The sequence below is a fragment of the Sycon ciliatum genome, chromosome 4 (genome assembly GCF_964019385.1).
Source record: "Sycon ciliatum chromosome 4, ocSycCili1.1, whole genome shotgun sequence".
NCBI classification, from domain to species: Eukaryota; Metazoa; Porifera; class Calcarea; order Leucosolenida; family Sycettidae; genus Sycon; species Sycon ciliatum.
In genome coordinates, this window is record NC_088646.1 from 5076157 (window position 1) to 5098828 (window position 22672).

The 22672-nt window shown below is 47.7% G+C and overlaps 1 protein-coding gene and 1 non-coding gene across 2 annotated transcripts; both read right to left on the minus strand.

Annotated features, from left to right (window-relative positions):
* Window positions 1–371: 371 nt before the first annotated feature.
* LOC135814060 (transcription termination factor 2-like) lies at window positions 372–21901 on the minus strand. The gene is made up of 23 exons (XM_065327118.1): window positions 21775–21901; window positions 21090–21198; window positions 19925–20005; window positions 19352–19430; window positions 17566–18948; window positions 16692–16807; window positions 16210–16352; window positions 15431–15812; window positions 14826–15033; window positions 14489–14579; window positions 13920–13986; window positions 13330–13391; window positions 12849–12913; window positions 12388–12479; window positions 11801–12074; window positions 10279–10428; window positions 9974–10041; window positions 9258–9347; window positions 8818–8881; window positions 8235–8317; window positions 7605–7679; window positions 6280–6363; window positions 372–1238 (listed from the first exon to the last, which is right to left on the minus strand). Exons 1-23 carry the CDS (start codon window positions 21827–21829, stop codon window positions 1178–1180), a joined length of 3882 nt encoding a protein of 1293 aa, XP_065183190.1. The 5' UTR covers window positions 21830–21901; the 3' UTR covers window positions 372–1177.
* On the minus strand, window positions 10848–10921 carry Trnan-guu (transfer RNA asparagine (anticodon GUU)). Its single transcript has one exon. It is a non-coding gene; the product is annotated as a tRNA-Asn (tRNA).
* Window positions 21902–22672: the final 771 nt, after the last annotated feature.

Below are 22672 nucleotides of genomic sequence, written 5' to 3' on the forward strand. Positions count from 1 at the left end.
ACGCAAGAAGGGTCCAAGGTTCAAACAGATCTTGCGAAACCTTTTTTATTTTTTGTCTCACTGACACTTGACAGATGGAAAGGAGAGAAAGTTATCGTGTTTCTCATCGTACAAGTACGCAGTGTTGGCTTATACTCTTTTTCCATTTCTATCAACACGTATAAAAATTCACGGCGCAAAAGAGGAAGAAGTGAATGTTTTTACCAATGCTGGAAACATGGCAACGCCGCTAGTCCTGCACAACACTGATGACGGAGCACAACGGAGAAGATAGCGGTGAGATATGGAAGAATGTGGAAAAAGGGGACACACAACTGGCTGCTCAGTACTGCTGGCTCGGTTAGAGCATAGCCGAGATGGAAAAACAAGGAGGAGAATGTGTTAAACTGGCAAACCGGGAATAGAAGAAAGGTGATTGCCCGAAAGGAAAACAAAAGCATGCATACACTATCGCCCATCAATATGGATATGTGAACACACCATGGAGTGGTACTTCCACAATTGAGAATGCTCAGCACAACAGGAGGAATGGCAATGAGATGGTCAGTATGGTTGAAGAGAGCAGTAGGATTATGGGCAGTGAGTTATATGGACCAGCCAATGAAAACAAGTAGAATAGAACAAATAGATAATATTATTGGAACATGGAATGTGTAGATTTGAAACATGCGAAACCTTGTCAAACTTGTATTATTGCGAGCTTGGTTAGTAGATCTGGATTTAGCACAGCATAGTTGATAAGATCTGAGTTTTGTGTATAATAAACATAGTAATGATATCACCGGGAAGTAAGTGAGAGCAAGGAAAGGAAGTTACGTTAGAATGACGAATGGAAGTCCGTGGATACTCACAACTCAGCACGATCAGCGTCATTCGGATAGGCAAACACATACACACACACACACACACACACACACACACACACACACACACACACACACACACACACACACACACACACACAGATACATGACATGTGCAGATAGGAATGCTGAACACAGGAGTTTGACAGAAGAGAAACTGCATGTCACGTTAACACTATGATCATTCTTTGCCCTGACCGGGGAGAGCACGGTACTGAGTGACAGCAGAAAGCGACAGATCATTCTGACTATGATAGCAGCCATCACAATGGTCGCTGGAATGGTGACAACATCTGCTGGAAAGATGTCATGAATCACACATTGAAAAGGAGCCGCAGGTCCTGCAGAGTAAGCTTCTTGGCTGCGGTCTTAGAGCTGCAGCATCAACACGTACAGAAAGCAACAACAAAAAACACGGAAAAAGAAAATGACAACTGCTGCACACAAAGTTGATGAAGACAGCAACAGTGACTCTCACACCCATCCACCAAAAGGAGAGTTCATTGACCTCTACTTCCTCCGCATCATTAAAATTGTCGCTTTCCCAGAGCGATTTTTTCTAGTCTATTTTGTCCACTCGGAGCGAAGAAATCAGCTAGAACTTGAAGCAAAGCATTGTCGACGGACTAAGCTTGAGTTTGTGGCCTATCGATTCGCTGCACTTGCGGCTGGGGTCGACATCTCCATCAGAATTTGAGGCAGACCCTTCAGCACACAACAAGACGCAAACAAGAAGCGCGTTCAAATGCAGGTCATGCAACTTCGTTTTCAAGTGATCCATGCCTCCAGGTGGCAGGCGACGACGGCAAACTAGTATTTTTTGAATGCACAGTAACGATCTTCCAGGAAGATAGGGTAAGCAGTTCCGCAACTTCTTTCCTTGACAAGCTCTTTGCTGATTTTGTTCGTGTTTTCAGACCTGCCACCTTCGCAGCAACACACGCGACATGTACCGTACTGGCAATATATGTTGCCGCAGTGAGGCCATGAAGCGTTACATTGGCACATGTTTGCCGCACGCAGGGCGTTACATGCAAAGTCGCACAGGAGCCGTTACACAGGTTTCTATATTGCCGCAGTCCTTTTTTTGCTATTGCCGCATCACTTTTTTTGCTATTGCCGCATCATTTTTTTGCTATTGCCGCATCATATTTTGCAAACTGCAATGAAAAGATCGCCGCACCCCGCCGGACGCGCGTTACGAACTCAACGAAAATTTGTCGCACTAGCCTGGTCGCGCGTTACACCGCACCCTGCGTTACGCGTTACGCGGCAACATATATTGCCAGTCGGGTAGTCTTTTTTTTTTAGGAAATTGAGAACACATTGTTCTTGCCTCGTCAAGTTAAGCATTTGAGAAATACCAGGTTTCTTATACCGGAGCTTGCAGTCTTGACAAATGTCCACGCGAACGATGTGGGCCGGCACGAATTCCAGAAAAAGATTCTTTTCTCACTCACAAGTCAGTACTATATACACACCTGCACACACACACACACACACACACACACCTACACACACCTACACACACCTACACACACCTTTGATGCCCATCGCCAGAGGCGATGATAGCAATGCTACGGCAGAAGCCATAGCAACTTGTGCTGGGATTGCACCATTCAACAGCTTGCAAGGCTGAAGAATTGACCGTCACTATTCAGCCTGGTCTACACCATACAGCTTTTTGAAGTGACTTTTTCTGGCCAGTGAATCCCTATTTTTGGTCTTTTTTTGGTCTTTTTTTTCCCACGCACACATCACACCACATACTCCGGCATGCACTGGCTGTTGGTAACCACCCAGGAGAATGAAACTGAAAGAAAAGTCAGGAAGAGTCTGAGAAAGAGAAGAAAGACGTGTGTGACCATAATCGTCGGGAATCGAACCCGCAACCTATCGATTGGAAATCCCTGCACATACCACTGCACCATATGGGACACACACACCTACACACCTACACACACACACACACACACACAAACTCTCTCTCTCGCGCTCTCTCTCTCTCTCTCACACACACACACACACTCATCACAGAATAAACAACTGCGGGGACAGACACATCTTTTGTTTTCTTGCTTTGTAAGCGCAGGGATCGATTTATCCGGGTTCGCATCGCAGTTTGCGAATCAAAATTCACTGGCTGCGATTCGCTTTTCGTTTTTTATCGCCCAAAACTGCGATGCACTGGCCATGCATACCGGTATGTACAAAGACCATTCTGTACTGTTTGTGCGCAGTTTGCATGCGACTGTTGTACACACTGCTGACTAGGGAGTAGTATTTTACTACTCCAACCAACTGGCCTATCCTGCTCAGGCCACGCACGGGTCGCGGATCGCGCTCTGTTTGATTTTGGACACTGCATTAGCCCTGCTATAGCACTGGTCGACCGGTCGTACAAGACTGCACAGTCTGCAGTCTTTTGAAGTTTTGTACACGGCGGCGACTTTCCCTGAAGTTCTCCTCTCTTCTTCACCGTCAAGCTCAATTCAGTTTGTTTCTGTTCGACAAGATACAGTTGAAGTAGATGGTTCTTAGTCTCATGTAGCCAACATGTCAGTGAATCTGATCACTGTCCAGAAGCGGGAAAAAGAACTGGATGCGCCAGGAGTGTCGATTCGTTTCGATGAAGAAAAGTAGAAAAGCGAAAATTCTGTGCGCTTTGAACGAAGTGTCACGATCGTTTGAGCGCTTTCCTGAGCTTTCTTTGTGGAAGGAATCAGTGGAACTGCCCTGTTGAAGGACATTGTGTTGTGAAGAACTCGAAGTCGGATGGATGCTGAACATGTAACAAGCCCAAACGAAAACCCTAACGTAGAATATTCAGGTCAACCGTTCGTTTGGAAAAGCAAATAGCAACTGCAGCTATTGTACAAAATCCTGCTATTGTACAGATATATGTAAACTTTCGATGAAGGAAAACTGCTAATCAATACTGGGAGTTGCTAGTCAATTGTAAAACTGTGTAGCAGTGACTGCTATGCCAAAAAATCAAAGTAAATCGATCCCTGAAGCTGGTTGCCTTTTTTCTGGACTCCCTTGATTTCATCATTCGTTGCGTCGTACCTGCCTTTCTGTTATACCTCCAAGGAAATCCAAGGCCCCTCGGCAGCGCAGCTGGTACCTCCAAGGAGAAAATCCAAGGCCCCTCGGCAGCGCAGCTGAGCGTGGAGCTCAATGCAATGAGGGAGAAGTTTGAGGCGGAAAAGGAAGAGAGCGCCCTGAGAATCAGGCTCCTCAAGGGACAGCTGGAACGGGGAAACGAGTCGTCCTCGTCCAAGCGTAAACGTCGTAATGTTTCTGTATCGTCGTCGTCTTCATCGTCTTCGTTATCATCTTCGTCATCGTCCCCGTCATCAGATTCGTCTGACTTGTCGGACGACTCCCGCCGGAAGAGAAAAACCAAAAATTCCAAAAATCGAAGAAGTCACGAAGATCCTCCACCTCGATGTCAGTGCGAAAGTGGAAGACAAGATCTTATGAAGTGCAGCACGGCCTGAATGAGCAGCTGCAACGTCAACTCAAGAGAACCAGGCGGGACCTGCGGAAGCTGAAGGGTGGCCAGAGTCTCTCTAAGAGGCTCAGAAGAGGTGAGTCGTTGCTGTCTGCTAGACAAGAATGGTTGGTGGTGGCGGATGTGCATGGCCACGAGGCGGCCAGCAGGTTTCAAGAGGGGGGTGAGCTGGTCGACATCATGTCGTCCTCCGAAAAGTCGAAAAAGCTAATCGCTGCGATTCAAAGCACGAAGCAAAGAGCCCCCACTGTTAATGTTAGGCAGCCCTTTCGTGGCAGTGCCCTAGCCACCTCGTCCAGGAGCTGGGGCAATTCCCCAATCCCCTTCACGCCGGGCGTCACAGCAACCCCTGCCCCAGCAGTTCCCCCAGACCTCCCAGGGCTGTGTGCCACTGCTGCGGCAGCGCTGACCACTTCGTCAGATTCTGCACCCAAACCATCTCTGCCCCCGCTGCTAGAAAATAAGCCTGCTGTTGTTACACCAATTCATTCCGATGAAGATGTTGATTCTTATTTGATGGAGGCTGATGGTGGGTGGGATGTGCGTGAAGTTGGTGTTCAAGATGTTCAAGTAGGTAGCCTAGCTAAATGTATGCAATTTTGGCGCATGATGGGGGCACCTAGGTTTATTCAAACCATAGTACTGCATGGATACGCACTGCCCTTCATAGAGGTCCCGCGTGCAAGAGAATTTGCAAACCACCGCAGTGCATGCGAGAATGCCGAGTTTGTTTGTGACTCGGTGGAAAGTCTGAACCAGGGTTGCATTCAAGAAGTAAAAAGGGATGATGTTGTAGTCACCAGTCCGTTAGGCGTTGTGAACAACGGCAAGAAGCTACGACTCAGTGGACTTGAGGTATGTAAACAAGCATTTGCAAAACTTTAAGTTCAAGCTCGAGGACATGAAGGTCGTGGCAAATGTGTACTCTCAGGGAGATTATTTGGTAATGTTCGATTTGAAGAGTGGGTACCATCATATTGAAATTGCGAAGGCGTATTGGAAGTACTTAGGTTTCTCCTGGGTGGGGAAGGGGGGTAATTGCAGGCGATTCGTTTTCTGTGTTCTGCCCTTCGGTCTATCCACTGCCCCATACATTTTCACGAAGGTAACCCGTGTCTTACTCAGACACTGGTGGAGGGACGGCATCAGATGCCAGCTTTACATGGATGACGGGTCGGGTGGGCACTCTACGGTCGAGGGTGCACGGGCAGTGGCAAAAAGATTGAAATCAGATCTAGTTCAGGCCGGATTTGTTCCAAACGAAAATAAGTGCCACTGGGAGCCCTCACAGACGGTAGAAATGCTTGGCATGGAAGTCGACATGAGGGAAGGGATCATACGGGCCACTAAGGGAAGGGTGGAAAAGCTGAAGACGTTTGTAGAAAAGCGGTCACAGGTCGAATATCCAAATGCCAGACAGTTGGCCAGGCTTACGGGGTATTTGCTATCTATGTCGCTGGCAATAGGCCCCGTTTGCAGGTTGAGGACGAGGTCATTTTATGCACTGATTATGAACCGTGAGTCGTGGCATGGAAAACTCACCACGGCTTCCGTAGCAAATAGACATTGTGTAGGAAGGGTCGTAGCAATGTTCGAACACAGAAAACAGCGATTCCGACAGACCGACTAAGACAAGCAAGTCGCAAACATTGCGATGTGCGAAGCGACAATTTCAATGACGCGGAGGAAGTAATACTATTGAACGTAGTCATAACTCGTAACATCTTGTTCTTCTTCTTTTCTAACACTATTACACAATATTTGCAAAAAAATCCGGCCAATGCTGCATGCATCGTAGCCGAGTACCATGTGCAGCACTGGCCGTATTTTTTGGCGAGTATTATATATGATGTACATGAGCTTCAGCAGGAGCAGTAGCAGAATTAACAGTTAACATACCCTGACAATACACCCTCGGCCAGAGCTAGCTTCTTGTTCTGCAGGTCGATGATGCGCTTCTCAATCGTGTCCGCCGTCAAAAACCTATGCGGCACACAACAACGTAGGGTTGATTCGCATCATCAGACTGCAATACCTCGACGTATGAGCAGTGCGCCAGTGCAAACCATACAAAATGGCAATAACAGGTGTATACTGGACCATAGACCCCGCATGCACGGGCTATTCTGCGTTCAACACAACTGAAGTCTTGCACTGAGTGCATTGAATGTAGTGAATGTAATGACTGTAGTGAACGTGCACTTCAGCAGGACACATGGGATACGGCTGTACCACTCCCAGTCTGAAGCCAGTCAGATAGCATAGTACGCAGGGATGAATTTATCCGGTATCGCATCGCAGTTTGCGATTCAAAATCGATCGAGTGCGACTCAAAAATCACAGCGACTCGCAGGAAACTGCGATGCATAAACGGCACTGCATACTAGCTCGCGCTGTCAGTAAAAGTGATGCTGTGACTATGTCGTACACTCACTACACCTGTACAGTGCACGGACCCCGCTTTTTTCTCTGGAAGGTGTGATTTCTAGTACATGTACCTGTGAACTGTGGCTGGCTCCGCGTGCACATACTGACTGTACTGGTGTCCTACTTGAACTACACGTACCACTTTGTGCGGCTTTCATTCAGTAAGTAAGTTCAGTAAGTTCATGTACATGTACTTTCCGTACTGACAAGCATCATCTTTCCTCCACGATAACTGGCGGAGGTCTTGTTGTTTGTTTTCTTCTTTCTGGTTCACTTACCTCTTTTCGTGATATTATAGCTTTCTGCTTGTAGCCAGTCGGTCTTTCTGGTCGTGAGGAACTTTTGGAATCACGTTCGTCCTTCTCTCTGACAATTATCCAAGCTGTAGTTTTTCTCTAGTCTGGTTCTGCCTCCAACATGTCTGTACGACAGAGTACCTTTGAGAAGTGGGTGGCAGAGGTCGATGTCCAGAAGAAATGGCTTGGTTCTGAGAAAGCTACAGGTACCTAGGTGCAGCGGTGACGCTAATTTTCTGCTAGGTATGCAGACAGCACGAGTACTCCCTCCGTGGACTGAGAAATTTTAGTCGGTCTTCGTGGAAGAAAAAGTGCTAATCAAAAATCAAGGACTGCTACGCATTTTGGCGTTTGCGTCGCGAAAACTGCTATGCAAAAAAATGACAGTAAATTCATCCCTGGTACGGATACCACTATACCAGTTGTCTGAAATTCCTCAAAGTCACTTAGAAGTTAGAACTGATAGATGTGCCTGGCCCTCGAGCACAAACCATGACTTACTTGTGGACAACCACATCGCGCGTCTGCCCCATTCGATACACGCGGTCAAATGCTTGCTGCTCTTGAGCAGGGTTCCTGGTTAGAGGGAGCCATGTACATATACACACGCACGCATAGAGAGAAAGCAAATTAGAAGGCTTCCCTGCACATGACTCAGGCGTGATAATAGAACTCGTGCCAGGAACAGATGGCTGGTTAGTTGATAATAGAACTCGTGCCAGGAACAGATGGCTGGTTAGTTGATGAAAACACATATTATTAGTACTAGTACGCAGCTGTTTTGAAAGGAAGCTTTGTCTATCTAATCCATTGGTTTGAAGAGTGCAACCTTGGAAATCCGACCGCCATCACTCGAGACTAGCCCGAACGGCCTGATTTCCGAAGCGGTTTGGTTTGTGAAAATGACCATCCCGAGGCTGGCGACCGTACATTGCACATGGCTGGACTTGAAAACAGGATACCAGGAGATCAGAGACAAGGGAACTGTACATGAATAACCAAATATGCCTGGCCTTTTCCGTCGGATTTTACAACTGACAGCATGGAGCTGAATAGTAGACGTGTTTTCGAGGCATGTAATGCGTACCAGGTCAGCGCTAACACAAGAGCAGAAGCGAGCAGCCAACTTACCAGTGCACATCCATCAGGAAGAGATGATTGCCTCCGATCAAGTTCAAGCCGACACCGCCCGCTCGCAATGACAGCAGCATGATCTGCTCGGCGTGCAGCGCAAAACAAATAGTCACCGTTCATCAGTGTAGTACACGTGCTAAGAAACTTATAGATGACTGTGCCGATGAACTCGTACATGTAGAACAGGTGCTAATGAACTCAAATATGTGCTAAGGAATTCATACATGTACTTGAAGTACTGCATGTGTTCAATCTGCGGACAAAACTGTGTCGTCCTTCGTGGACTCATCAGCGCAGCACAGAGAAAATGAGGCCGAACCTGATAGCAATGAAAATAAAATTTCCAAAGCCAGTAGTACACGCGCTAATGAATTCATACATGCAGCACATGTGCAAATGAACACATACATGTACTGCATGTGGCAACCAGTGAAGTGCAGCAGTCCACCAGGGCAAGGGGAACTCAAAACATTCTCGAGCTTCCAACCAACTCAGCATCCCTGATTCTTGAACAAGCATTTTCAATACCAACAGTGACATAGAAAGCAGCAGCAATAGCAGCAGCAGTAACAAGCCATACCTGCGGCCCAGAGTCAGGAGTGTTGAATTGTTCCACGGTCTGATGGCGATTCTTTAGGCTCACACTAGAAAACCAGCCATGACAAAACAGCACATGATTGACATCCACTGGAATTGGTTAACTATGTGACCACGTTAAAATGAAGCTGGGCAGATCACTCAGCACATCCAGCATGCTCCCAGTACATCGCTCAGAACCAGCGACCAAACAATGTAGATGGATAGCAGGTTTTCCTAAACCAGCAAAGAACTCAAAAATTCGCAGACAAAACAAAAAATATAATACGTGACTGTAATCTAAAGCTATGCGTATTCTTTAAAAAAAAACCCAGACTACACACAACACAGCGTATCCTTGCATCTAGGAGGGGCCTACAAAGTACAAACAGTGCAATTCTGACACCACTATCCGAGTACATAACGCGAGTACCTACAGCCTACCTTCCATCAATGCGACAGTGTGAGAATCCACGTTCATCCAAGTGATGTGCTACAATGTCCAGCATGCTTGTCCACTGTGACACAATAACACTGTGAACACATGTACACAGTACAAGAGATGGATAAATAAATAAATAGACAGATGGCTTTGGGAATTTATTTTTCATTGCTATCAGGTTTGGCCTCATTTCCTCCGTGCTGCGCTGATGAGTCCACAAAAAAACGAAACAGTTCTGTCCGCAGATTGAGTAAATAGACAGATACAAAGATAGATAGATGTAGTAGCTGAGCACTCTCATGTGGAGTAGTGCCCTTGCTGTTTGCGTTATGCAAAGCTCACTGACTGGTCAGTTTGAGCACTGTCAATGTACTTTCAGGCCTAGTTTAAATCTGGCCTTGTAAAATTTATTTTTCATTGCTATCAGGTTCGGCCTCATTTTCTCTGTGCTGCGCTGACGAGTCCACAAAGGACGAAACAGTTCTGACTACAGATTGAGTAGATAGGTAGATAGATTGATAGATAGATACATGTAGATAGATAGAGAGAGAGAGAGAGAAAGAATGATAGAGATAGATAGATAGAGAGAGAGAGAGACGAACACACGGATGCACAAACACACACACACGCACATTAGCAGAGACCAAAGCATACACAAGACATAGGAACTACATTACGGCAACATCAATCGTATTGTGCCCCTCAACAACAATTGTACCTTTTTGTGGGTCGAGCTGGATCGGATGCAAGCGATAGCTCTTCAAGCTTCTTCAGAAGTGTTCCAACCTGTTGTGAAGACGAACAATAAACCACTTGATGTAGTGCAACTACAAAGCAAAAACAACCCCTCATTGAGGATAGTATACAATAGCTGACATTACTAGGCAAGGGTCAACAAATAGGATAAACCTGAAGTAAATTACACTGTATATTTAAAGGGGCTGCACCTTCAAACTAACACAACTCACAACTCTGAAACACACACACACATACGGGTGCACAAGTACACATGCCCTCCCTTACCTTGGTGCTGGGGTTTGTTGTCACAAAGCAGCCAGGCTGGTTGGATTCGCTAACCCCCTGCAGCAACTCTTCACTAACTAGAGACATGTCAGCCATCTGTTTCTCAAGAGAACCCAGCTCTAGCTTGTCATCGTCATCCTTCTCCGCATTCTGAAATGGAACACAAGGCAGAAAACGACAATGAAAGTTCTCTCTACATAAAACAAGGAAAATAAATGTTACAAAGATGAGAAAGTCTACCAGGCAACATCAAACCTTGGCAGTCACTGCATAGCGCACACAGTGCATGCAGTGTAAAGATAGTGATTGCAGCATTGTTATCTTCCTTAACAGGCGCGTAGCACCGCCATTGGAGGTGGTCCGGTTGGAGGGGGTCTGGGGGTGTCCCCCAGGAAAATTTTTAAATTAGGGTGCAAAATCCTGCATTGTGGGCCCTTCTGGGCGGAAAAGTGGTCCGGCCAAAGCCTGACCGGCCGGACTGGCTGCTACGCCCCTGTCCTACCCACATAAACCAGTCTAGTGACGTGCAACAACAAAAGCAATAATAGAAAAAGAAAAAAAGAGATATGCGTCCCCGGGTGGGCTTGAACCACCAACCTTTCGGTTAACAGCCGAACGCGCTAACCGATTGCGCCACGGAGACATTGCTGGTTCTAGCCAGCCATATCCAGATCAAAGTGGTCTCAACCCTGAGTATGAGTTCCAGTACAGTACCAAGAGTACATAACCAAGAGTGTGCAACTCGACGATCCCCAGCCCACGGCGGAATTTTTTTATGACATCAGTCTTTGGCGGCTGTTTGGCTCGCTGATGCCATCATGCGTAGCCAGAGATCAAAGTACAAAAAAATTGTACTTCGAAGTACATCACAGCTACGGTAGTCGAAGCAGAACAATGGACGATAGATCGATGTGTCCTGAACCTGGTGAACTCTCACCGTATTTACAAAAAAATGTGCGGGAAAGCATACGCACTTGATCATACTTCAGCCAAAGAATGACGCAATAAAAAAATTCCGCCGTGGGTGAACCCATCGCAGCTCGAGATAGGAGTTGCACACTCTTGGTTATGTACTCTTGACAGTACCAAGAAACCAGCCAAGAGTATCCAGCTGTGCATATGGGGTCTTTGACAGCGAAAACTCACATCAAAAATTGTCCAAAACCCACTGCATCCAACGGAGGTCAGGGTGCACACAGTATGAATCTGCCACAGATTCTGTCCACTTTCCGTCAAGGAATTCTATTTTTACTCTTCTATTGCTTACTTAAATCGAACCGCACACATACAACGTGAACACTGCACCACACGATGTGACTTTTTTTGCAATTGGTGAATCCCATAGCAAATCCATGTAGAGTCGATGACTCCTGCCTCACTCTTGGTGATACACACAATGGCACATCGCTCCAACTCCTTGGGAAGAGTGTAGTGCTGCCTAGCCTGGCCAGCATGTAAGGGCAACGTCAGAAACGTCATATTATTGGCCGACCAGCACAAGTTAAGAAGATAGACAACGTACCTGCACAAGCAGTCCAAGGTGGCAGCAACACTGACGCAGCCGCAGCAACAGTACCAGCATGATGGACCACTGCTTCTGCTGTTGCTTCACGAACGACTTGATCTTCTTCAGCACCACCTCCTCCATATACTTGGCCACGTGATCGTCCTCCGCAGGGACGGCGGCGGCGGTGGCTGGATCAAGAAGACTGGTATCCTTGAGCGGACGATACGTACCACGACCAGTAGCAGCTGCATTCTCATTGGACTGGGTGATACACGCAGCCACAGCGGACCTAGCGTAAACCAGCACAGCAACAAAAGCATGAACCAAACAACGGCATACAGTACTTTATGCTCACAGAGCGGGAACAAGAACAAGAACAACACAAACAACAATGCAAACAGTAACAATGGCGACAAGAACAACCCGCGTAAATGAAGATCTTGGTTGCGTTTGATTTCCATGGACCATGCCGTCAGCAGACAAGCACCCACAAGCCAGTGGAATACAAGAGTCAGCGTTGTGTGTGAACAATGGAAGGAAAGCGGGGTAATTGAAGCAATGGAGTGCAGAAATGAGGGAAGACGCCAAACTACATTGCGTACCGTGACAGCTGAAATAGTGAATCATATGCAACACGCTCCTCGTCACCAAGCCTGAGTTCATACGTCTTGATCTCCTTCTTGGGAAGAGAGATCTGACACAACACAACAGGAACAAAAGAAAGAAAAAATCGTACTATTATTCGAAAGTCTGGACTCGTATCCAATTACATGTACTCGTGTTTCCCAAATTGTACATGTAAGTCGCACCCCCATTTTCAGGACTCTCATATCATTTCAATAGGTTCACTTCAGCAGTAAGTTGTGCTCGATTGTAAGTTGCAGCCTGGAGCCTATTGTAAAAAGATGCAATGGGGGAAATACGGAACCCAGTCAACAACTACATGCACTCACACAAGAAGAAACTGCATTCGGGCACTACGAGCACTGGTACTCAACACTATCAGGTTGTAAGAAGTTGTCCAAGACACAAATTTAAAAAAGTTCGCTGTGGGCAGCCATACCAGGTTTTTCGTGCGGCGCAGCAATAAAGCTTTCATCACAGTGTTGAGCCTGGAAATGCGGTCCCCTGTGAGCGAACAAAGAATGGCACACAGGCACATGCAGTGTTCAGCACCTCTAATCATAGCCATAGAGCCACAGATTAGGGTCTTACTGACCAAGTCCAACAAGAGAAATGAGAACCGTCGTTCATCCCAGGAATACACTTGGTGACATCATCATACGTAGAGGGTGGCAAGTTGATGGATATTGTAAATTCATCATGGAAAAATGATTGAAAGGTGCATCTGATGGTCACCACCCAGACAAGCAATGCTCGGTCTGGCAGCCGAAAGTTCTCGCCTAGCTCAGCATCTAGTTCATTGTTTTCTTTCGTAGCAGTCCAGCTGCAGTTCGTACCTGTACTGTTGGTGGGTGTTGAAGGGACAATGTATTGACGGGCACAGAGCTTGATTAGATATTCCAGTCACATGTCAAACTTACGATCTTTTCCAGTCATGTGCTTCCACACCTTCAAGTCATCAAACGGGCTACAACGCAGGAATCTGCACAAAGCAGAAAAGGACACGAGGTTTGTTCAGCGATCAGCACACATTTTCACTCCCCCCCCCCCCCCCCCCCCCTCATACAGTATGCTCACATATGATGCGCTCACTCTCCTAGCCAACACACCTGCTTCACATACACAGGCTCCAACGGTGCCCCAACAAGGCAGAAGTATAGGATTTACCGTCACGCACAATGTCAAACATGACTAAAGTTACCTAACCTAACTAAACCCTGTAGTAAGATACACATACACAGCTAAATCTACATGCACAGGCAGGATAATACACCTTATCAAAGTAGCAGCAGCAGCAGGAGAAGGAGAAGCAGCAGCAGTGGAGCACTGTCCTCAAGACCAAGCAGGTCAAACGCTCTCAGAAATGGTGGTGTGTACACGCGGAGCCTGTGCACGCCGTCCCAGTGCATTGCATGGCATAGCTGCTGTACACACAGCCCCAGTGTTGCATGGCATAGCGGAAGAACGGCAACACAAAGTGAGATTGGATCCTGGAAGGTAGGACACCTACTTCAATAAACTGTACATATCCATCAGGTCGTTCTGAATTGGGGTACCGGATAGTGCCCAGCGACAATCTACACATGTACACACACACACCACCACCACACACACACACCACCACCACCACCACACACACACACCACCACCACCACCACCACACGCACATCATACACACACACACATACACACACACACATACACACACACGTACACACACAGGATACACACTTAGAAATAAGAAGCTATAAACACGGGGAAGGTTATGTCGGTGGGTAAGTGAGAGATAGGAGTGTTGCAAACTGCACTTGGCTGCATGGACACATGCAGGGCCGTAGCACAGGGATGTCAGGTGATCCGGCCAAAACGAATACTTCGCCGGAAATGATCTGTATTCACGAAAACACCCTTTTGCATGAATCTGGTGGGTCAACTTTTCAGACCAGCTGGACTGGGTGCTACAGCCCCGACGTGTGTGAGTGTGTGTGTGCGTGGGGAGGGGGAAGATAAATACAGAAAGAAAAATACAGCAACAGCATTTCAACAACAGCAAAAAAGCATCGGAGTCACTGCGCTTACCAGCATCAAGCTCACAGACACTTTTCGACGCAGAGGTCTTATAATTGCGGATCTCGTGTGCTTCATCCAGCACCAGCCTGCACCAATGTGCCTAGGTCCAGAAAAGGAAAATGTGGAAGAAACAACAGAAGGTTTAAATATAGAGATGGCAAAGAATGAACACACAGTCATTGTATAACGTCAAAACAAGCCAGTTAGTTACATGAATAAAAAGAGCTTGTCAATCACACACGTACACACGTACACGTATACACACACACACACTTGTATTTCGGAATGAATACCCCCAGTACACGAGAAAACAGACCAGAGCAAACTAAGCTGCAATGATACTAACATTGAACAGTGGCCAGTCTCCCTTTCCTTTGCTGGCTTTCTTCGGTTTCTTGGTGGTCTTTTTGGAGAGGCTGAAGTCAGAATCATCATCGCCGCCATCTTCCTCATCGCTGCTGTCTTCATCCTTCTTGAAGGTAGCTCCACAAACTGCAGCGTACTCACTCCTCACCACACCATAAGTAGTCAACACGATGTCTTGCTGGAGAAGTCTGTTGAGAAGCAGATTGGACAGCAAGTACATGTAAACCATTCAAGGTCCAAAGCCACTGCTGAAGGCTGGGTCCTTCACATCAAATAGGAATCAGAGCAATCGTTAAATTAGTATTGTTTGGGTCAATTCCATCCGCTGAGATCAAACTACCGGGTAGTACAAGTAGAACCAATCTTTCTAGTTTCTACCCCGCCAAACTCTGCCAAACTCTGACTGCTGAGCCAACACTCAAATCTGTATTGAGGAGAATCGAAAAAAAAAGTTGTTTAGGCGGGAGGGGAGAAGAGGAGACAGAGGGGGGGGGGGGGGGGGGGGCTGAGAGCATGTCTCCTGCACATGAAATGACATGGCAAAACAGAAGAACAACAGTTACTAAACCAAACAATGCTACTCACAGGTCAGAGCTCTTGGTACGATTGGGCCCATGATGCAAGTGCACCTTCAGGCTGCCACGCTTGAAGCGCTTCTCTGTCTCAGCATTCCACTGCATGATGATGGACGCCGGAACAACGATTAGCGTGGACGTGCGTGAGTCTCGGCCACTCTTAATCGCACGACTAGTCTGGCCACTGCTTTTGCCGCTTGCGGAGTCGACAAAGTCATCGTCACTGCACTCCTCGCTATCATCACTGGTGTCATTGTCGTCACCCGTAGCATCGCCGTGCTGTTTGGAATTCACTGCCTTGACCGCTGCCTTTGCATCGTTTACACGGTCCTCCTTGCACTTCATCACGTGAGAGAGCATTGTGAGCGTCTTACCAAGACCCATGTCATCGGCTGAGTACACACACACACACAAACATATGCACACGTGCGCATGCACGCACACAAGAAAATAAATAACGAGCAGGATGTTGTACCGTTTTCGCAACAATGGTTGGGATTGGTGGTCGTGACTCGTGAGTACAGGGCGTACAATGCCAAGCACCTGTTCTGCACCTGCGAGGGCAGGACGAATACAAGTGATAAGTTAGGTTCAACCCCTTTCTCACTTTAGCACTGAACAGTAATAGCTCATGGAGCACCAGAACATACAATCATCAGTGGACGGGTCCATTCAAGCCTACCACCTGAATTGGAATCCATTCCCGATACCTCTATCTGCCAGCCAAGCAAAAATCAGACTTCAGCAGCCTCACTGTGTGTCAAGACATGCTCAACCACCCAAACTAACCCAGGATTCCGCCGTGCGGTTTCTGCTGCTCGCGCCAGCTCAGCCAAGCCAGGCCATGCTTTTGATGCGGCAGTAGCGTCACGTTCTGCAGGCCCACTGGGTCACTGACTTGGACAGTGGGTGCGGGCACTGACTCATGTTGCCTGCGGCAGAAAATAACGATGGTCGAGCGTTAGGGTACAGCAAAAGAGACTAGCACCATGACATACCAATGCAAAACGATGCTCACAGCCTTTGTACTCAACCAAGAGTGATGCATGTCCATGAAACCTATCAGATGTTTCGTCTCGATATGTTGACTTGACACATGTAAGTCAAAGAACTCTACCAGAATACAGAATATGACCGACAATGTAATCACGGACACAGAGCCCTATCAAAGTCACGAGTATATCGCTTGGATGTTTCACACAGCTTGGCAGTCATCGCCATAGCACTACGGCATTGTGATGTGAAGACAAGGCAACGGCGGATATCCTTACTGATGGAGAACTTCCAAGACCTGGCGGGTCAGACGATTGGTAGCGTACACGTCAAGGCGCTTTGTGCCCTCAATGTAGACATTAGCTGATGGCATTGCAATAGGAATTGCTGCGTGCTGTGAGCAAGAAACAGGCACAAACAGAACCAGAACCAGAACCAGACACAAGAAAATATTTTCATATTGAAATACAGTGTGGGAGTGAAAGAAGTGAAAAAGTTGACAGAATTTCTGATATGATTGTTTGGATATTCATGTACATGCGCACACAACTTGGCCAAGCCTGCATGGTTTCTAGAGAATTTTCATTGATTGACTCACACATGCGTAGCGGAGTGTATTTAGTTTAGGGCCGGGTTCCAGTGCGGCTTCGCGGCACTTGGCTGCATGCAGCGGAGCGGCGCGGTTCCACTGACACTCGCCATTTGCGGTACCGGGGTCGTGCTCCACATTTTTTGATGACGTTTTGCCTGCCTGCGCGCGCGCGCGCGCGAAATCAAAATAATCCTCGTGTTCTGGCCTGCGCAACAAATTAAAATTTGAATATTAACGCGTACAAGACAATGCAAAGTACGGGAAACAGGTCGAGCCGCGACCGCGGCTCGCAGTTTTTGATCAAGAATCGTAGCGAAAGCTCGCGGTGAGCCGCGGCCTCGCTGCTCCAGCTCGAGCCGCGGTCCCTATGGTAATGATGATGTTTTAAGCCGCGAAAGACGAGCAGCGGAGCAGCAGTGGAACCCGGCCCTTAGAAACCAAGTGCTCAGCACCCCACCCGACCTGTTTGCATGGGGCTCACAAAGGAATAACAGCATGTACCTAACATTAAAAGGCCGCCCCCCCCTGAAGGTGGAATGCACGTAATAGTGTGGTCTTACCTTGACAGCCGCACTGCCACCACGCGACGCCATGGGCTCTGCTGCATACGCCCTGGCGGCAATGCTTTGAGCAGAAGTGGTCACGGCGAAACCGGAGATCTTTGGCTGAGCACCTGCAGCAGTGCTGCCAGCACTAGCTACACTATCACTGCTGCCACCGCGGTGGGCAGTAAACGAGTGAGCACTGGCCGGTCGAGATTGACCGTGCTTGGAGTGAGAAGACGATGCGGCATCTCCTGAATGCGAGGGTGGCGGTGCCTGTGACAACACGTGTCCAGCGAATGGCCGAGCACTGCCTCCACCACGGCCATGCTGCTTGTAACCCTGCTGCTGGGAGTATCCGTGAGAATACGACTTGCCAGATTGATATCCGGATGTGTCACCACTGGCTGTTGCAGCTGATCCAGGACGAACGGAGGTGTAATGGGATGGATAGCTGGTGGTTCCATGACTACTCTGATCGTGTAAAGAGCGATGGCTAGCACTGGGGTGTGGCAAACCAACAGGATGCTGCTGCTGCGGTTGTTGATGATGCCGATGTTGTTGGTAAGACTGATGCTGTTTCTGCTGGTATTGGCGATGTTGCTGCTGGTGAGGCTGATGTTGAGTTTGTTGCTGCTGGAAAGACTGATGTTGCTGCTGCTGGTGGTGAGGCTGGTGCTGATGCGGTCTCTGTTGGTATTGGGGTTGTTGTTGCTGCTGCTGCTGCTGCTGCTGCCGCTGAGGCTGGCTTTGCGGCCGCTGCGTTTGGTGGGGCTGTTGTTGCTGCTGTTGCTGTTGGGATTGGACAGAAGCATGAGTACTAGCTTGTGTTGCAGCACTACTCACTGACTGTCCCTGCAAGGACTGTCCCTGTCCTGATAATCCCGTACGTGCAGGAGCTGAAGCACTTGAAGATCCACCCTTACTTTGCAGTCTGGATGCACCATTGTCACCATCATCATCACTGATCACCACAACATGCGACGTTGTGGGCCTAGCAGTGTTGGCAAGTGGAGGTGACACATTGACACTTTTTGACTGCTGCTGCCCTGGCCTAAACGACTGACTTGCTTGCTGCGACTGCTGCTGCCCTGGCCTAAACGACTGGCTTGCTTGCTGCGACTGCTGCTGCCCTGGCCTAACCGACTGACTTGCTTGCTGCGACTGCTGCTGCTGTGCGGAGTGGGAAGGTGGACTCTTGGACTGAGGTTGTTGCTGCCGCTGCTGCTGTTGCTGCGCTTGTTGCTGCTGACGCTGTTGCTGTTGTTGTTGTTGCACCTGTTGCTGTTGCTGTTGCTGATGTGCAGAGTGCGAGGATGGACTCTTGGACTGAGGCTTTTGCTGCAGTGCAACATTCTCCTTGCCAACACCTTGCGCCGGGGATGACTGAGCACTTGAGCTCTGCACCACATCATACCACAGGTTACCACACACACACACACACACACACACACACACACACACACACACACACACACACACACACACACACACGTGCACACACACACACACACACGTGCACACACACACGCACACACACAAAGCCACACACACACGCCCACGCCCACGCACGGCAAACAGCTGAATCACAACTACAAGGTTAAAACTCTATTGTCCTGACAAGGCTCTGTGTGAATTCGCATTGAGCCTTCATTGACAGTACAATTGTTTTTTACTGTGACACTGAACAATAAGCCAACCTTATGCCAACAATGTGTCAATATGCCAACCATACGACAACAGTGTGTCAATATGCCAACAGTGTCAACCACACATCAATGCGAACAGGCTACCATTCATTTACCTTGCAGCCAGGGACGCGTACAAAGCGGCTACCACACCAGCTCTGTCCCTGAACTCGCTCCTTGCAACGATAGTACTGCCTACAGCAGACAGCAGTTATAGAAGTAGAAGAAAACACTTGATGAGCGCCAAGTTTGAAAACTTCGTTATAATAATAACGAAGCTGGTTTTGATTTTTATGGTCTCCCTTAGAATGGTTAAGTCTCCCTGATCCGTCTTCTCCTTCGAAGACAAATACTGCGCCAAATAGTACCTTCTTGCTATGCGATGCTGGGTACCACATAACCGTATATACATGTACAATTGTATCAAATCTTCTGAAAACACTAACTCAAAAGTCTTCGACACAGTGAAGCTGCTCCACTGTAGCAATTAGGCGTTCCCCTCAATGAAGCAAGGTAACGGAGCAAGCACTCGAGCATTGCTTTTCTTCATACCTTCCAGTAGTCCCAATTTCGAACATACTAGTCCCAGTGGGTATTTGTAAAGAAAGACCATTACTAGTATGTGAATAACGTTAATAATGGGATTCAACCACCGCACACTACACAATGCCATGCTGCACATATCTTACTTGGAAACTCCATCGCATGGCTTACTTGCCGCTTGCAGCTCAATCATGGAAGTATGCGATGGACATGTTTCCGCTGGCACTCTACCAGACACATCACAAGGAGCATACGCAGCATGAATGATTACGGTAGGTATGACCAACCCCGACAAGTTTGAAAGAGATCCGGACAGAATAAACCAGCATGCCCAACAACAACAAAAAGACCAAAACGGCAGGGATTTCACTTGACGTGCAAATTCCCTTGCAGGACATCGACATCATGACTGTAAGTAACCCCCGATAGTGTGCACGTGCCTGTACTTTCTCTATCCAGTCTAAAGATGGCAGCGTTTCACATCGCTTCACCAGGGTGCACCTGCGTTCAACAGGTTATTTGAGCAAACAGTGCAAAGTCGTACAGAGAGTTGTACCCAAAGCAGGATTGTGTGTAGCTATCATGTACTTTGAGTGCCAGATGCAGGCGACATGCACAGATTCGTCACATGATGTGAAATCCAGCCGCCGTCACCGACCCCCACAGACCCCAGTTGCTCAGTCTTGGTCAGTATGCACAATCAATATACTTACAAATAGTAATGTACTAACGTGTGCATCTCCCTAATCAATAATGGACACCTCATGGAAAGGCACATTGTTAAGAAACCACCACAGCAGTTGTAAACATATAGACGTGTAGCATAACCCTGGTTAATCCAGTACATACATTGCTACTTGTAGGCACACCAACTATGCCTCTTTCACTACTAAATACGACCAGTTGGCTGAAAAGTGGCCTGGCCAATGCCGGACTGACTACTATACCCCTTAGACACCAAAGGTACCGTATATCCACCCCCTTCTTAGAGGAAAAATGGGCAAAACATCACATTGAGATTTATTCAGTTGGTACGAAATTGCGATGAATACAATGCTTGGAGCATAAGCCACAAGGGCCGTTTATGGCGAGATTTTTGTGTGAAGAAAGTGCGGCTCGGACACCTGAAAGTACAGTACCCGGCTTTTCCTCGCAGAACAGCAGAAAAAAGCGTAGTGCAAGGTACCGTATATCCACCCCCTTCTTAGAGGAAAAATGGGCAAAACATCACATTGAGATTTATTCAGTTGGTACGAAATTGCCAAGAGCAACTGGGACTTATGACAGGGACAGACAGAACATACTACGTACTGTAATCTCTGTTCGAAAGGACACCGGTCGTTGGCGTTTGGGCACAGCAGGAATGAAACGCCCTTTGAAGGCCCTTCACGCACACCCGTCTTGATATAACATAGGTCACCTGCACGTCACAACAACAACGACGGATCAACACACAAACTGTACGTGTGATTATGAAGTCCAAGGAGATAGTTTGGAGAGTTTCAACACATTCTTATGAAGACTAGAGCACTGACCGACAAACCCAAATGTACAGTTAGGATCTAAAACTGACTTTATACATCAGCAAACTCAGTCCAAAAAAAGTTGGTGGTCAGTTGCCACATGTCTACAGTCGTAGCGTTATGAATTTCGATCACAATAAGCAGATCACAGGCACCACTATGAGCCGTCTACATGTATATCAGGGATGACTATTATAAATTAGTCAACCTCTTTCCAAGCAAATGAAACCAGTGACATTTGTAAATGTTCCCCTACATCAGCCATCACGTCGTAAACGCCATGAAATCGGACTGAGCCCAGACACATAACGGTATTGGGAGAGAGATCAGCACTCACTGCTCACTGGTTGACAATTTTTTTACCCGATACCAGCAGATGCACCCATGAAGACACAAAATCATTGCTTGTCTGAAGCAGCCTGGTTTTCTACACAATTAATTTATTTGAGCATCAAGCACACACACTCACTCACCATGGCCCGAACATCGAACGTTCGGGTGCTCGCCTGTAACTGTTACGTCGCTCATGGCTGCGCCAATCTTGCTTAGATCAACACCTGGGATTCAGTGGGAAGCAAAGGACATACCGGTGACTACAAGAGTTCGCTGAAGTTAGTGAAATGATTGTCGAGTCGGAGTAGTTTGAAAATGACTGGACTTTGAAAAATGGAAATGAGAAGTAAATTTAGTTCAGAGCAGGATGCATCGACCACGACACGTGCGTGGCTTGTTTTTGAATTCTGGCGCTACATATCCATGGATGCACGCCACTCACGCGTGACCATGGTGACCTACTGTACTCCTAGATCCTGACTCGAGACTGCAGCCTGTGGTAGTGTGGACAGTTCAGTGTTGACTGTTGTCGTTCTGTCCAGTGTCTGCACTTGCCACTGCCAGTCTGTGCACTGGTTCAGATCTACCGTCCTCGTCATCATGGTCATAGTCCTACCTCCACGCCCCCCCTCCCCCACGGTCTGGTCCGGTCCACCCGACTCCACCGGTGCACCGACCGTGGTATCGCTGATGAGCTCTGCAGCCAGGAGCGAAACAGTAGCTGAGCCTGTCAGAGTTAAAGGGGAAGTTAAGGCAAAAATTAAAATTTCACCAGTTGTAGTCTTCGGGGTGCTGAGTCGAATGGTCGTGGTCCGAGGAAGCTGAGACGCTCCCTTCCTACTTGAATCCCAATCGAACTCGCGCACTTCCACCGAAACTGGGTGACTGCGCCCTACGAGATGGGGATTTGTATGCAAAATGTCACTAAAAGCGCCATTTCGTTCTTATAAAAGCACGGATGACCGCGATTGACCCATATGTTGTAGTCTTTTGGACGCTGAGTCGACTGGTTTCGGTCCGAAAAGGCTGCGATGCAGC

What these genes read in the sequence shown, in the direction of transcription:
- LOC135814060 (XM_065327118.1), bottom strand. Translation starts at nt 21,829, where the DNA reads ATGAGCGACGTAACAGTTACAGGCGAGCACCCGAACGTTCGATGTTCG. An exon ending in ACCGCACGGCGGAATCCTGG is followed by an intron (nt 15,813 to 16,209) that starts GTTAGTTTGGGT and finishes GTGTGTACTCAG; the next exon opens with CCGATGACATGGGTCTTGGT. An exon ending in CAACAAACCCCAGCACCAAG is followed by an intron (nt 10,042 to 10,278) that starts GTAAGGGAGGGC and finishes TCTTCACAACAG; the next exon opens with GTTGGAACACTTCTGAAGAA.